This window comes from Natrix helvetica (assembly GCF_964273705.1).
Source record: "Natrix helvetica genome assembly, chromosome: 1".
In the NCBI taxonomy this organism is placed as follows: domain Eukaryota; kingdom Metazoa; phylum Chordata; class Lepidosauria; order Squamata; family Natricidae; genus Natrix; species Natrix helvetica.
In genome coordinates, this window is record NC_138548.1 from 37,779,871 (window position 1) to 37,794,900 (window position 15,030).

General features: G+C 38.0%; 1 protein-coding gene across 1 annotated transcript in view; it reads right to left on the bottom strand.

Moving 5' to 3' along the window:
* Positions 1–2,176: 2,176 nt before the first annotated feature.
* The window catches only part of TDRD9 (tudor domain containing 9), a 107,947-nt gene continuing 95,093 nt past the window's right edge, over positions 2,177–15,030 (bottom strand). The window contains exons 34-36 of the mRNA XM_081938016.1: positions 8,695–8,813; positions 4,483–4,555; positions 2,177–2,650 (exon numbers count right to left, since the gene is read on the bottom strand). Of these exons, the coding sequence (XP_081794142.1) occupies positions 2,549–2,650; positions 4,483–4,555; positions 8,695–8,813 (294 nt within the window). The 3' untranslated portion in view covers positions 2,177–2,548. The remainder of the gene's footprint in view (positions 2,651–4,482; positions 4,556–8,694; positions 8,814–15,030) is intronic.

The following is a 15,030-nucleotide window of genomic DNA, read 5'->3' on the forward strand; positions in this document are numbered from 1 at the left end:
AAGCCTATGTAGCACACTACCAAGAAATATCAGGTAATGCCTTGTCAGAACAAAATCTGCCTATTGCTGGGCCAAAGCGTCATTCATCTAAACCAGGCATGTCCAAAGTGCGGCACGGGGGCCAAATGTGGCCCTTTTTCAAATTTCAAGCGGCCCGCAGCCTCTTCTGGAGTTATTTGTTTAGTCTTTCATAAAATACCGTATTTTTCAAAGTATAAAGATGCATCTTTTTCCCCTCAAAAAAGAGGCTAAAAATCTGGGTGCACCTTATATACTGAATACAGCATTTTTTGCCTCCCAAAACTCTGCCCCCTTCACCAAAATGGCTGTGCATAGCCTTTAGGAGGTTTTCAGAGTGATCCTGGGGGCTGTGGAGGGCATAAATGAGCAAAAAACGGGCCATTTTTTGCTCAACTTTGCCCCCCCCCTAGCCCCCAGGAGCACTCTAGAAGCCTCTTAAAGGCTATTCATGCCCTTTAAAAAAAAGGCCCATTTTCGTGAAAAATGGGCCATTTTTGGGAGAGTGCAAAAACTTTTTTTTTAATTTGCCTCTTCAAAATCTTGGTGCAAAAGATAAGACAAAATAATTGTCTTATACTCCGAAAAATACGGTAGTTAATTAGCATTTAATGTTAAGGGTTCAAAGAATGTCAGGCTGAATGATCGGCCCCACACATTTTCACATCACCAAATCTGGCCCTCCTTGCAAAAAGTTTGGACACCCCTGATCTAAACTAATCAAAACCCTCTGAAAATACAATATAAATGTATTAAGCACGCAGACAACTACTGTGTACACTGAATTTCCAGCAAAGCACTGGCAGCTTGCTGAGCAGACCTGTGGAAAAGCAGAGCCACAGCTTAATATATCTTTGGCCTGCTAGATTTCAAAGATAAGGGAAAGGGAAAGGCAGTGTAAATTATAGCATGATGTTGGAACGTTTTCGATCAAGCCATCTGGAGAGCCTTATTGCTTATCCCTTCCTACTAGGTCAGCATGGTAGCTCTAGGGCCAGTAAATATCAACAATTTAAATTAAAAAACCACTGAGCTGTGGCTGATTCTTCCCTCTGGGGTGCTATTCAGGGTTAATTCCGCTTGCTGTAAATTATTTCTTACAAGGACAATTCAGGGAGTTCATATGTAAGGGGAAAGGGGGAGGAGCCTCTCATAGATTTGCAAGGGACTGCAGCTCATTTGTGAGCTGCACACTTCTCACAACACGGTGCATTCTAGTCACTTAGATAGGAAGAGCCCGTTGAGGTCCCGAGTTTTGTGAGATATTGGCCAAACGACGGACCTTCTCTGCAGCAGCCCCCACTTTTCGGAGCTCTCTCCTCAGAGGCACCTACAGCCTGTCCTTTGTTTGTATTTCATAAGCAAGACAAATGTCTATGGAGATTCTCAGCCATCCAGGTCATGGTTGTCCCAAAACTGGTATTTTTAAGCAGCAACTGGACTTTCTGGTTTTTCTTTGAAGACATTTCGCTTCTCATCCAAGAAGTTTCTTCAACTCTCACTGGATAGTGGGGAATGGAAGGATTTATACTCCTTGCAGACAGCTGGTCATTTGCATTCTTTTAGTGGGTCTTTAAGGTCACCTGGAGGTTTTATCTGTGTCATCAGGGTCGTCTGAGTGGTGCAAATTGGTGTGAAGCCTTTTTGGAACTGTTGAAAGGACTGTGTTGTAGATTGGAAATAGATGATGTCGTATCCCTCCCCCCTCAGGGGAGCCAGATGACACAGATAAAACCTCCAAGTGGCCTCAACGACTCTCTAAAAGAATGCAAACGACCGGCTGTCTGCAAAGGGTATTAATCCTTCCATTCCCCACCATCCAGTCAGAGCTGAAGAAGCTTCTTGGATGAGAAGCGAAATGTCTTCAAAGAAAACCCAAAAAGTCCTCTTGATAAAAGCACCTTTGGGATAAGCAAGGCAAGGTTGTCCCAAATGATGGGATGACTGAGAATCTCTACAAAGTTGTGTTGCACCAGTAAAGTATCAGCTTTTAGTGGTTTTTGACGGAGAACATGTATCTTGTATATGTAAGCCTTGTATAGGTATATATAATTATATTTCCATATATTGCACAGAGTCGTTCAGGACTGGGTAAAAATAAATACATACAGTACATATTGTATTCAATATGGTGTATTCAAAATACATTGAAAATAAACAATTTTCCTTTTCGGTAAAAAATAATTGTTTGAAACAATGAAGACATTTTTTATGCTCACTTGCTTTTCTTTTAACTCTCTTTGCAAAAAGTCTTTAATGCTCAATAATTTTATTTTTATTTTTTAGGCATATTAGAAATTTAACACAGAATAACTGAAAACAAGTACCAAAACAGGACATATAATTTTTCAGAATCTTTTTGAAGGCAAAAAATAAAAAAAAACTTTAAAAAAACATATTGTAAATAATTAACTTCATTCATAAAGGCTTTTTATGAGAACAGGTAACTTATTAAATCTTAAATACACTTTTTTTTCCAAAATAAAGGCCAAATAAAGGCATTAACAACAGAACATCTTCCAGCAGGAATTTAGGCATTTAATAACACCAACTTATGCAACTGGAATAGAGAGGAATTTCTCCTGCTTACAGCTGGTTGATCAGATTGATCAATAACAAGTGATGATCTCAGCTAAAAGGGGGAAATTAAGAAAGTTAGTAATAAACCTCATTTTTTATGCAAGTAAAGTAAGACATTCTTTATTGATTAGCCCTTGGGCCATATCAAGTAAAATAAGAAAACTGAGTAACTTCTAACTTTCTTAGATAGTTACAAATATAAAATACATTAACCTTTTCTTTAAAATTCAATAGTACAGATATTTCTCAACTTATAACCACAATTGAGCCTAGCATTTATTGCTAAATGAGACATTTGTTAAGTGAATTTTGCCCCATTTTACTAGGTTTCTTGACACAGTTGTTAAGTGAACCCCTACAGTTGTTAAAATAATGATATGGTTGTTAAGTGAATGTGTCTTCTCCAATGACTTTGCTTGTAAGAAGGTTGCAAGAGGTGATCACATGACCCCGGGATACTACATCCGTTATAGATATGGCTCAGTTGCCAAGCATCTGAACTATGGTCACATGGCATAGGACCTAGCTACTTGCGGGATCGTATCCTTCCCCATACATCCTTGCGACCAATTCGCTCTCACAGGGAGGGACTTCTCCGGGTGCCGTCCACCAAGCAATGCCAGAGGGCGGCGCCGAGGGGCAGGGCCTTCTCTGTGATGGGCCCAGCCCTCTGGAATGACCTCCCCCCCGACATTAGGACAGCAACCAATCTCCGCTCCTTCCGCACGAAACTCAAGACCCACCTGTTCCAACTAGCTGGCCTGGCCTGAATTATAGCTATCTTCTAATCCCTCTGGATAAAATTTTAAATTAAGTTTGACTCTGGGTATTTTAATTGTTTTTAAATTGCATTTTGCTGTTTTTAATTAATTGATTATTTATTTATTATGTGTTGTACATTGCTTTTTATATCTCCTCCTTGTCATTTATTTGTTATGTAATAAATTGTACGCCGCCCCGAGTCCCTTGGTGGAGAGGGTGCGGCATATAAATTAGATTAATAAATAAATAAATAAATAAATTATCATGGGAAAGTAGCAACGGCCGTAAGCTTGAACAATGGTCATAAGTCACTTTTTTCAGTGCCATTGTAACTTTGAATGGTCACTAAATGAACTGCTGTAAGTCAAGGACTATTTCTATAGTATTTCTATAGTCATAAACAGTGGTGAAATTCAAAAATTTTTACTACCGGTTCTCTGGGCGTGGCAGAAGGATACTGCAAAATCTCTATTTCCCACCCACTCGAGGGGAAGGATACTGCAAAATCCCCATTCCCTCCCCATTCTGGGGCCAGCCAGGGATGGTATTTGCCGGTTCTCCAAACTACTCAAAGTTTCTGCTACCAGTTCTCCAGAACCTGTCAGAACCTGCTGAATCATAAACAGTTCTAATTATCAAGAGCCACAGTGACGCAGTGGTTAGAGTGCAGTACTGCAGGCTACTTCTGCTGACTGCCGGCTGCCTGCAATTTGGCAGTTTGAATCTCACCAGACTCAAGGTTGACTCAGCCTTCCGTCCTTCCGAGGTGGGTAAAATGAGGACCGAGGTAGTTGGGGGAAAGATGCTGACTCTGTAAACCACTTAGGGAGGGCTGTAAGGCACTGTGAAGCAGTATATAAATCTAATTGCTCTTGTTATCAAACCCCAAAATTAAAACTTCATTTCTTTCAGTTTCAAGCAAAAGTCCCAAAGTTGTCTTCACATACAAAGTTAAACAATTTTTCATTTTCAATTCCTTTTTTTCTTTCATATATTTATCTTTTGTAGAAACAGACAGATACAACTTTTTTTTTATTTTTAGCCCATCATCTTTGCAGTTCAAGCTCAAAGAGGTTTTGCTCATATATTAAAACAAGATTTAAAACTGGAAACAAAATCTACCTGGGTCCATTCGTATGACTTCTTATACCACGTGGGAGGAATAGCTTCACGGGGTTTTGATTTGCAAATCAAGCTGAAAGAGGAATTGCAAATAAAAGAAAAATTCGTATGAATAATATCCCATCAATGGAGAACATATGAATAGGAAAACAATAGCACTTCAAATGCTGAAAGGATGTCACACAGAAGGTCAAGACTTGTTCGGTCTCATTTTAGAATGCAGAACAAAGGACTCATGTTATAGGAGAACTGATTCTGAGGAATGGTTTTTCTTTTTTTAAAAAAAAGAAACCTTAACAATGAATGAAGTTCAACAGCGGAAATAATTATTCAGAGAGTGATGCTTCACTAGATGTGCTCAAGCCATCTAATTAATTAGATTTGGGCTCCTGGAATAAACAGAGCGTTGGGTTTCAAAACCAAAAAGGCCATTTCCAACTCTAAGATTTTAGCATTCTGTATTTTTTTGGACCTAACGCTAAAAAATAAAAAGTACAGCTAGTCCTCCACTTAGAACAGTTTTCTTAGTGACTGTTCAAAGTTACAATGGTGCTGAAAAAAGTGACTTATGACCACTTTTCAGAATCCCCATGGTCATGTGATTTACCTTTGGATGCTTGACAATTGACTCACATTTATGACACTTGCCGTATCCCAGGATCCCCTTTTGCAACCTTCTCACAAGCAAAGTCGATGGGGAAATAAGATTCACTTAATAACCATGTTACTAATTTAACAACTCCAGTGATTCACTTAACAAATGTGGCAAGAAAAGTAGTAAAATGGGTCAAAAGTCATTTAACAAATTTCTCACTTAGTAATGTAAATTTTGGGCTCAATTATGGTCGTAAGTTGAGGACTACCTGTAAAGGGTTCATGCAAGATATATATCATATGCTTGGAGCCGATCAAGTGATCTATGATTCAGAACAATTGAGATTTCTTTCCCCTGTATCAACCTTTTCTATTGGGTGGCCTCCATATGTATTGGGTTGTAACTCTCAGCATTTATAAGAAAGGGGGTGGGGGGGGGAGGTTGAAAGTTATGAATAGGAGGGAAATGGCCTTTAATAAAGTCCAGAAACTCCACTACTAAATCTATACAAGGTAGTCAAATTATCGCACAATCTAAGGTTAATAAAGTAGCTAGGACAGAGATGCCCAATCTTTCTGGCTCCATGGACCAGCAGAGAGCAGAGGATGCTTTCACATGCACATGCCCTCTACTTTGCACAAATGGAGCTTTGCATGCTCATACACTGCTTCCGTGGCCCGGTTCCCAACAGGCTGTAGACTGGTAGCGGTCCGCAGACCGGGAGTTGGGGACCCCTGAGCTAGGGTGATAGGCACTTCTCTGTCCTTGCTTCCTTATTCTAGCAGCTCAAATACCAACTGGAAGAATTTACTAAGTACATTCTGATGGTAAGAGACATTTTTAAAATTATAATTTTAGTTACAGTGTTTAAACTCCGCACCAGCCAGGTGTATACATATAATTTATGTGCCATCAAGTCAGGAGTGATTCTTAGTGTTCACATAGGTTTTCTCCATGATGAATATGGATGTATGGGTATATATACAATATATTTATGTGCCTCTGTCTATCTATCTACTCATCCATCCATAGAAAGGAAAGCTATGCTGGCTATTTTTAGAATGTCTTATTGTGTACAGGAACTCGGTTGCTACAGATTCTTTCTCTGCCAACTCCTCCCCTCTCTAAACTGCAAAGTAAAGCAGTATTTGTATTCTAATTCATTCTGTCTAGACATGTGTTTTTCAAATATATAACTTCGTCTTAAGTAGTGAAGACACATAAGACATACAATTAACTTAAAATGCAGATATATGAATTGCCTATGATTTTATGAAGTCATTCCCCTCTTTATTTTTTAATGCACTTTAGGATCCAGGCACATTATTAATATTTTTTCTAATCCTATTTTTTTTTAAAAAAAAACTACAGAGCAGGTAAACTGGGAAGGGAAGTACACCATCCATTCAATTTCTCCTTGAATGACAGTTTTAACATTATTCCTAGAATTGCAGAATTGCAAAGGTAAGGGAAAAAATCATTTTTCTTGCACGCTGTTATTGCTTGTATTTTTCATACAGAGGAATCCAACAAATATGCATCCTTACCTGATCACAGAGATTGTGCTGAGAACAAGGCAACAATATTTCCACACTTCCTATCATAAAACCTGAAATTATTCTCTTTCAATGTCTTTCTATTTTGGGGAGATTTGCACTTCTGATTTGTCTTTTTTTAAGGCATTAGAAATCACGGGCTACTTACATTATGGCCAACTATAACTTCATGCAAACCAAGTGAAACCCAAATGAACGTTGTATCCAGATGTGAACCTTAATATTATCCCATTGCACTTCTGTCTTTATTGTTTGTGGCACAGTAACGTACAATCTATACAACATGTTCGTATTTGGAGTTTCTTTTTTAAAATTTACATTACATCCCAGCAGATAATGACAGAATATGCTTGACACATAAAATTATAAGCACGGCTCTTTTACACAGCCGCATGCACTTAAATTTCTTCCGCTTTATTTCTCCATCCATCCATTGCCAAATTCCAGCACTTCCAACTGCAAGAAGTGTACGTTTGTTCTTTTCAAATTCAAGTCTATGAAACTAACCCTTTCACCACAAATAACACACAGTAGAATTGCCTATTAGAAGGCGGCTGTTTCCCTCCTATCCTCAAAACTTTCTCAATAGGGTTTTTAAAGCTCCGTATCTTTGGAGGTTTCCACTACCAACGTAGGCTTTCATAATTAAATCGATTCAGTCCACTTATAGCTAAAAGAAAGTTAGGAGAAATAAATCACTGGTTTCCTGACAGTTAGAACAATTAATCAGTGGAACAGCTTGCCTCCAGAAGTTGTGAATGGCCCAACACTGGAAGTCTTTAAGAAGATGTTGGCTAGCCATTTTCCTGAAATGGTATAGGGTTTCCTGCCTAGGCAGGGGTTGGACTAGAAGACCTCCAAGGTCCCTTCCAACTCTACTATTGTATTGTATTGTATTGTATTGTATTGTATTGTATTGTATTATTGTATTGATACTAAAAAATGACAGGACCATCTGGATGCTCAATAAAATTGCTGTAGAGAACTATCCAAACAGCATATATGCATGTATGTCTTTGTATATATGTATGTTTATATATGTCTTGGTGTACGCCGCCCCGAGTCCTGCCCGGAAAGGGAGCGGCTAATAAATCCAAATTTATTATTATTATTATTATATGAAAAGGTCCACTTGAGCCTGTTTGATATTATTGGTGATCTCTAATTAGAACTTCATATTTTGATGAAAAACTAGCTACAAGTTTTAAAAATGCATTGATGGGACTACACCCTACAGTTTCCCAGGTTTAAATTGGCATCTTTGTTGAGATAATATATAAAGAAAGAGCAAAAAAACAAAACAAAACCAATCATTGCTTTCATTCCTTCCATTTCTGGTTTTTATATTTGTCCGATACACTGTATTTGTCCGATACACTACTTTTCACTCAGGAGTTTAAGACAGCAGAGATAGATAGCACTTCCTTAGAGAAAAGGTGAAGGTGATTGGGGGGCGGAGGGAGGGGGGACCCCTATTAACCAGCCTTCTTCTAGGCTTGATTTAGGCTGACAGACTCTGGCTTCCAGTTGGAAGGACTCAAGTAAATTGTCCTTCCTACTGTAATTACTGAAATGCCCCCTCCAGGGTCATCTGCAGCAAGCCGAGATTTTGTTAAAATGACAAAGCATGTGTCACAACATCACAATGCAAGCTGTACTCCTTATGCATTTCCATGTGACATCTGAGGCACAAAAGGGGCAGAGTTTGCATCATGATGTCAGAACTCATTCCATCATTTATCTCTCCTGTGAATGCCCGTAGCCTCTTCCCGTACAATTTACTACATGAAACGTGGAGCCAGGGTATTTTTGGCTCAAGGCTAATATGAGGAAAAAGAGCTAAATTTCCAAGGAGCCTTCTTTAGACATTATACAAAGATGCAGCCTTGTGCATTTTCCTCTGGGTTTAGAGACTGCCCAATTATAGCAAACAGGGATTAATATAATTATAGCACATTAGACAAACAAAACAGCCACATTTGTTTGTTCACACATGGCAATTATGAAGGATAGAAACAAACTTTACAATATTGAAGAGGTAAAGGGAAAAACAGAGTTTACCTTAAAAGCTTTTCGCGAGCTGCATTCTGCAATTGGGCAATTTTCTCTGGACCAAACTGCAGCAGTCCTTTTGGTTCATCAGAAGCTAATTTGTTAATATATGTCCTCAGAATGTTTATCTATGAAGACAGTGATTTTTTTTAAACAAGAACAGTAACAGTCAGCAATTATGTTTTAAAAAATAAAATAAACTTTTTAGCTTCCAACAAAAAGCATTTACTTGATTAGATTTAGATTCAAGTTTCAGCCCATTAAAATTTGAGATATCCAGATTCTCTGGCTAACCTCCAGCCATTAAATCAATGATTGGACTGGGGGAAAATCATAGAAACTGAATTCTGAGGAATTTGGAATCTCCCAGATTCCTCTTAAGAGCAAGACCATACAATTTAATCAACTCGTGTTACCGCCTTAAAAAGAAAAAGCACATGAGCCTGGTTCAGACAGAATAATTAAATCAAGATTTTTAAAGCCATCCCTGTTGAAAAAGTTAATGTGGTCTAATTTGTCCTATTTTTTTTTCTTTCGATTCAATCATATCAGATTCTCAGATATCGCCTAGAGAAATCCTGCAGTTTTCTTGGTAAGGTTTTTTCAGAAGTGGTTTCTTCTTCCTTCTCCTAGGACGGAGAGAAAGGTCATCCAGCTGGTTTTGTGTCTGAGGTAGGACATTATACTAAGCCAAAACCTAAACACATCATATTACAGATTCAGCACCTGTCTAAATCAGGGTATTAAACTCAAAGCCTGAGGGCCAGATCCAGCCCATGGGGTACTTAGATCTGGCCCTCGGAGATGCCCTGTAAACAGCGAAGGCCTGCGGTTCCTCTGCCAACAAAAATAGAGCTCGTGAGGGCCACATGCAGCCCCCCCCCCCATTTTCGCTGGCAGAGGACTGCAGGAGGCCATCACGGTCCAAAACAGAGTTCGCGAGGGCCGCATGTGGCCCTCCCCAGTGCCGTTTTCACTGGCAGAGGGTAGCAGGAGGCTGCCTGAGCCGAAAACAGAGCTCGGGAGCCCTTTTTGCTGGCAGAGCGCCAGGACACCAAAGGCGCCTCTGACACAAGTGACATCAAGCTGGCCACGTCCACCCTTGCCTCGCCCATCCCAACCTCCCAAGGTCAAATACAACCCTGATGCGGCCCTCAATGAAATTGAGTTTGACGATTATCTCGTGTTCAACAATTTGCAATATACTAACAACTTGCCTTCACAAATGGTCCATTAAACTGCAAATAATCATACTCCCTGGGAACTATGTGAGCTATTGTTCCAATATATTTTTGGCATTTCAGATTGAGGGTTAAATTACAAAATATTGTATGATTTCCGAACTTTTCCACTAATAGCAATTTTCAATTTTGCAACTGCAGACACAAGACCTAGTTCTCTGCACTTCTGATGATTTAGATTAAATCTGACTTTACTGCTCATCAATATTATACGGTATATATCAATTAAATGAAACTATGCTTAACTGGTATTTTTAATGGTTCGTCATTAAAAGGTCTTTAGAAATTTGTAATCTGCAAGTAGCTTAGGATAGAGCTCAAGAATATACCCATATTCCTGTTTACATAAAGGCAGGCATCAATTAGATGCAGGCAATCTGCCAAGGAAGCTGTTAAAACATATGGAAGCCAAACTGTTATTTCCTCTTCAGGCAATGTTAATATTTTAAAATGTAGTATTTTATAAGCTAGCACATACATAGGGAAAACTGAACAATCAATCAGTTTTAAACAGATTTAAATGCATAGTGTGGACATCCCCAAACAGTTGTTAAGTCTGAGCTGCTTTCCCGATTCAAAAACTCAAGAAAAAGCAGCTTGAAAGACCACAATTGGCATCCAGCACCCTCTAGTGAGGCCCTGATAATTTAAGTGAGTAAAGTCAAATGTTTGAAACTTTTTAAAAAAATATATTAAAATTTAGGGCAATTTTAAGAATCAAACAGGTATCTTAAGACTGGCAGAAACTTGATACTATCTCAGTCATTTTTTTTTCCAAAGAGGGGGGCTGAAATTAGGGATAATTCCGCCTCTTAAACTCCACATGTCCCCAAAATAGAGGAGAAAAAAATGGCAATCATTTCAGCCCATTTAAATAACATCACGTTTGTAAATAAAATTAAAAATAATAAAATAAATAACATATGGAGGAAATCAAGATAAAACATTATTTAAATACAGAAAAGATAACACCAATCTCAAAAGAACAAAGGCAGGCGATAAACAGGCCAATAACATTAGCCGAAGTGGAATTAGTCCTGAAAAGCCAGAAAAATAATAAAACCCCAGGACCAGACGGAGTACCGGTGGAGCTATACAAATCTAATAAAATAATATTGGAAGAACTAGGAGTGGAAATGTTTAACGAAATTTTAAGAAAAGCCAAGATGCCTGAATTATGGACGGAAGCAATAATATCGCTAATCCCAAAAGAAGAAACCAATCTACAAGAAATTCAAAACTACAGAAGAATTTCATTACTAAATTCAGATTATAAAATATTTGCAGCAATTATGGCAGAAAGAATTAAACAGGTTTTAAATGAACGAATACACCCGGACCAAAACGGATTTTTACCTCACAGACACATTAAAAATAATATGAGAGTCATCCTAGACATTAGAATATTATGAGGTGCAGCCAGAAAAACAAATGGTACTGGCTTTCCTTGATGCACAAAAAGCATTTGACAATGTAATTTGGAAATTTATATAATACTATTACACAGAAATTCGGAGGAAAATTTACAAAAATGATAGAAAAACTTTATAACAGTCAGACATCTAAAGTTCTGATGAACAGAGAACTAACAGAGAAGATCGAAATAAAAAAGGGAGTCAGACAGGGGTGCTCCCTCTCTCCTTTGCTGTTTATATTAACCCTGAAAATTTTATTAAATGAAATTAGGAAGGACCAGGGAATAAAAGGTTTGAGACTCAAAAATGAAGAATATAAGGTCCAAGCCTATGCCAATGACTTAGTATTTGTTCTAGAAGATCCATTAGAATCCAGTCTGAAATTAAATGAAAAATTAGAAGAATATGGCGAAGTGGCAGGATTAAAAATCAATAAAGGCAAAACAAAAATGATAACCAAGATTATGACAAAAAAGCAAGAAGAGGAACTTGAATTAGCAACTAGAATGCAAATAACTAAGGAAGTGAAATATTTGGGGATCTGGGTGTCTGCCAAATGTTCCACAATTAAGGACGATAATTGTAATAAACTAGTGACACAAATGAAGAAAGATTTATAAAGCTGGAAAATATTCAGCTATCACTAATGGGACGTATAGCCACAGTCAAAATGAATATTTTACCAAGGATCTTATTCTTGTTGCAAGCCACACCTATTAACCCGGGTAAAACTTTCTTTCTAGAATTAAACAAAATAACTGCTAGGTTCATTTGGCAAGGACAAAAAGCGATGATTAAATTAAAGTCAATGCAAGATAGCAAGGAGAGGGGAGGTTTAGCAGTACCAAATTGGGAATTATACACATCAGCAGTAACAATAACATGGGTGAAAGATTGGATAGAGCTAAAGAATAAAATAATTTTGACCTTAGAAGGCCATGATTTGCAAGCAGGTTGGCATACATTCCTATGGGTTGATAAAAATAAAACGCACAAATACTTTCAAAAATATTTAATTAGAAGAGCGTTATTGCAAAACTGGCTCAAAATAAAAAAAATCCACTATGTGAAAATCCCGAATTGGCTATCACCGACAGAAATGCCGATTCAGCCAAATTTTATAGATAAGAATAAAATGCTAAGATACAGAGACATAATTGACGGACAGAGAAATTTAAAAACAATTGAAGAATTGGCAGAACAAAACATGAAAGTTGACTGGCTAACCTACTTGCAAATCAAAACTAAACACAATAATGATTTATTTGACATTGAAATATATGACATTGAAACAGAACCACACAAATTGGATAAAATAATTCATAGCTCAGATAGAAAGATGATAGGGAGAATATATAAATTTCTCCTGAAGCATAAAATGGAAAAGGAAATCGTGAAAGAACAAATGATAAAATGGGCACAGAACTTTGGCTATAATATTGAATTGGATAAATGGGAAAAATTTTGGGGAACAAACTTAAAAATGACACTATCAGTTGCATACAAGGAAAATCAGTACAAAATGTTTTACAGATGGCACCTGGCACCAACAAGGTTAGCTAAAATCTCAACAAAAACCTCCCCAAAATGCTGGAAATGTGAATCAATACATGGAACATACTACCACTTATGGTGGACCTGTGAGGAGGCTAAATTTTTTTGGAAAAGAATCAAAAAGTGGCTATGTTAGGGTGTGAATTCCACCTTGAATTATGGAAGTGTGGACCGTGGAATTTCCTTGTAGCATACTTTTGAAATAAGCGAAAATAAACCCGAGGCATGATCTAATAAAAAAAAACATTTTAATATAAAAGAAAGTAAAAAATACAAACTTGCTAACTGAATTAATCACATCTTGGCAGAGCTTTGTGCCTACCTCCCTTGGCAGGCGAACAAAAGATCAGAAGAGAAAGTTAAGAAAGAATGTGTGACCTGCGCAGTAAATCATTTCTGATAAGAGACAGTTCATTCTACCGTATAATTCAGAATGCAGGTACAGCTGGCAAACCAAAAATAAACACAGTGACAGGCTAGAGGTAATAACAGGTGTTAAAATAGAATGGAAACCTGAAGTTTTTTTATTAGGAATTATGATTGTGAAATATTTAAAAAAAAACAGTATTTAATATTACATATAATTACAGCGGCAAGAATTGCCTTTGCCCAGAAATGGAAAAACAAATTAATTCCAAGCGAAGATGAAATAATAAGAAGGTTGTGGACTGTGCTGAAATGGACAAATTAACAAAAGAAATCCAGGGAAAAGCAGAAACAGAATACTACCAGATATGGGATAAATGGTATAGGTGGATGGAGGAAAGAAACAAGGATCAATGAAGGAAGACAACAAAGCCCAAAAATAGTAGTTAAGGAGAATTAACACATATATATGTATCCAAGTGGTTTAAACTTACTAGAGGTAATCAGCCAATATAGCAGACAGAGGAGTAAGATAAGAGGGTTAAGAATGGTGAAATACAAATGAAATATAATAGAAGGGAAAATAATATAAGGTGAGCGATATCGATTGGCAATTGCTATTAGAAAGAACAGGAAGCTCCTGTTCGTATTATATTGTGTAAATGTGGTGTACGTCTAAGTTTTGTGTATGTGTATTTTACATGTTTGTAAATAAAAAAATTTTAAAAAGAAAAAATAATAAAAAAAGAAAAAATAAATAACATCACAATTTCATTAGCGAATTCCCCTATCATATTACCAAATACATTTGTTTTGCTTTCCCCAAGAATAGCATAGACATTCAGAAAGTTTTCTTATGTCATCATTATTTTTACTAGCCTTTTTTAACTAAAAAAAAGAAACCCAAATACAAACTTACTACAAACTCCTAATTTTTAGTAGCTGAATAAGAAATCGGAAATGGATCAGCTTCACCCGATTACCTCAGAACAGAGGCTCATACATAAAACTGTTTGTAGTTTCTATAACTCCAACAAAATCTAGGAGCTACTTGGCGGAGATGCTATAGTTCTTCAGCCTTTGTACCCCACCGTTCTCTTACCATCATCGTTTTGCAAAGCAATTTATGTGCAAAATAGATACATAATACAGTGGCTAATTATTACAGAGAAATAAAAAAGTACTAGCTACATTCACGCATTGAATTAGGACACTGGTTAACAAAGGCTTTGTATGTTGCCTATTGTTCCATTTTTATTTGTAAGGAATTGATAATCCAATTACTATAGGAAATCATACCGTGTTTCCCCGAAAATACAACCTGTCCTGAAACTAAACCCTTGCGACATTTTTCACGTGCGCAAAAATATAAGCCCACCCTCGAAAATAAACCCTCTGGACAATTCCCCCCCCTCCGACCAGGCAGAGCACCGCTCGCCGACCTAGCGGTATCCCGAAGGCACCAAGCCACGGGAATGAGGTGGGGGCAAAGGCGCTTGCGTTGCTTGGTGCTTTCGGGGTACCGCTAGGTCAGTCAGTGGCGCTGTGCCCAGCTGAAGGGGGGGGGCTGCTGGGCAGCTGCTCCCTTGTGACTGGGTCCCCGAAGAGCCGGGCACAGCCTCAGGGTCGAATGGCTGTGTTGCGCTGTCGCAGCAGCAACGCAGCAGCCATGAGGTGACCCAGCTTATGAGCAGCCGCCCGGCAACCCCCCTTTCCAGCCGTGTATAGTGCCGCTGACCGACCTAGCAGTACCCGAAAGGCACCAAGCA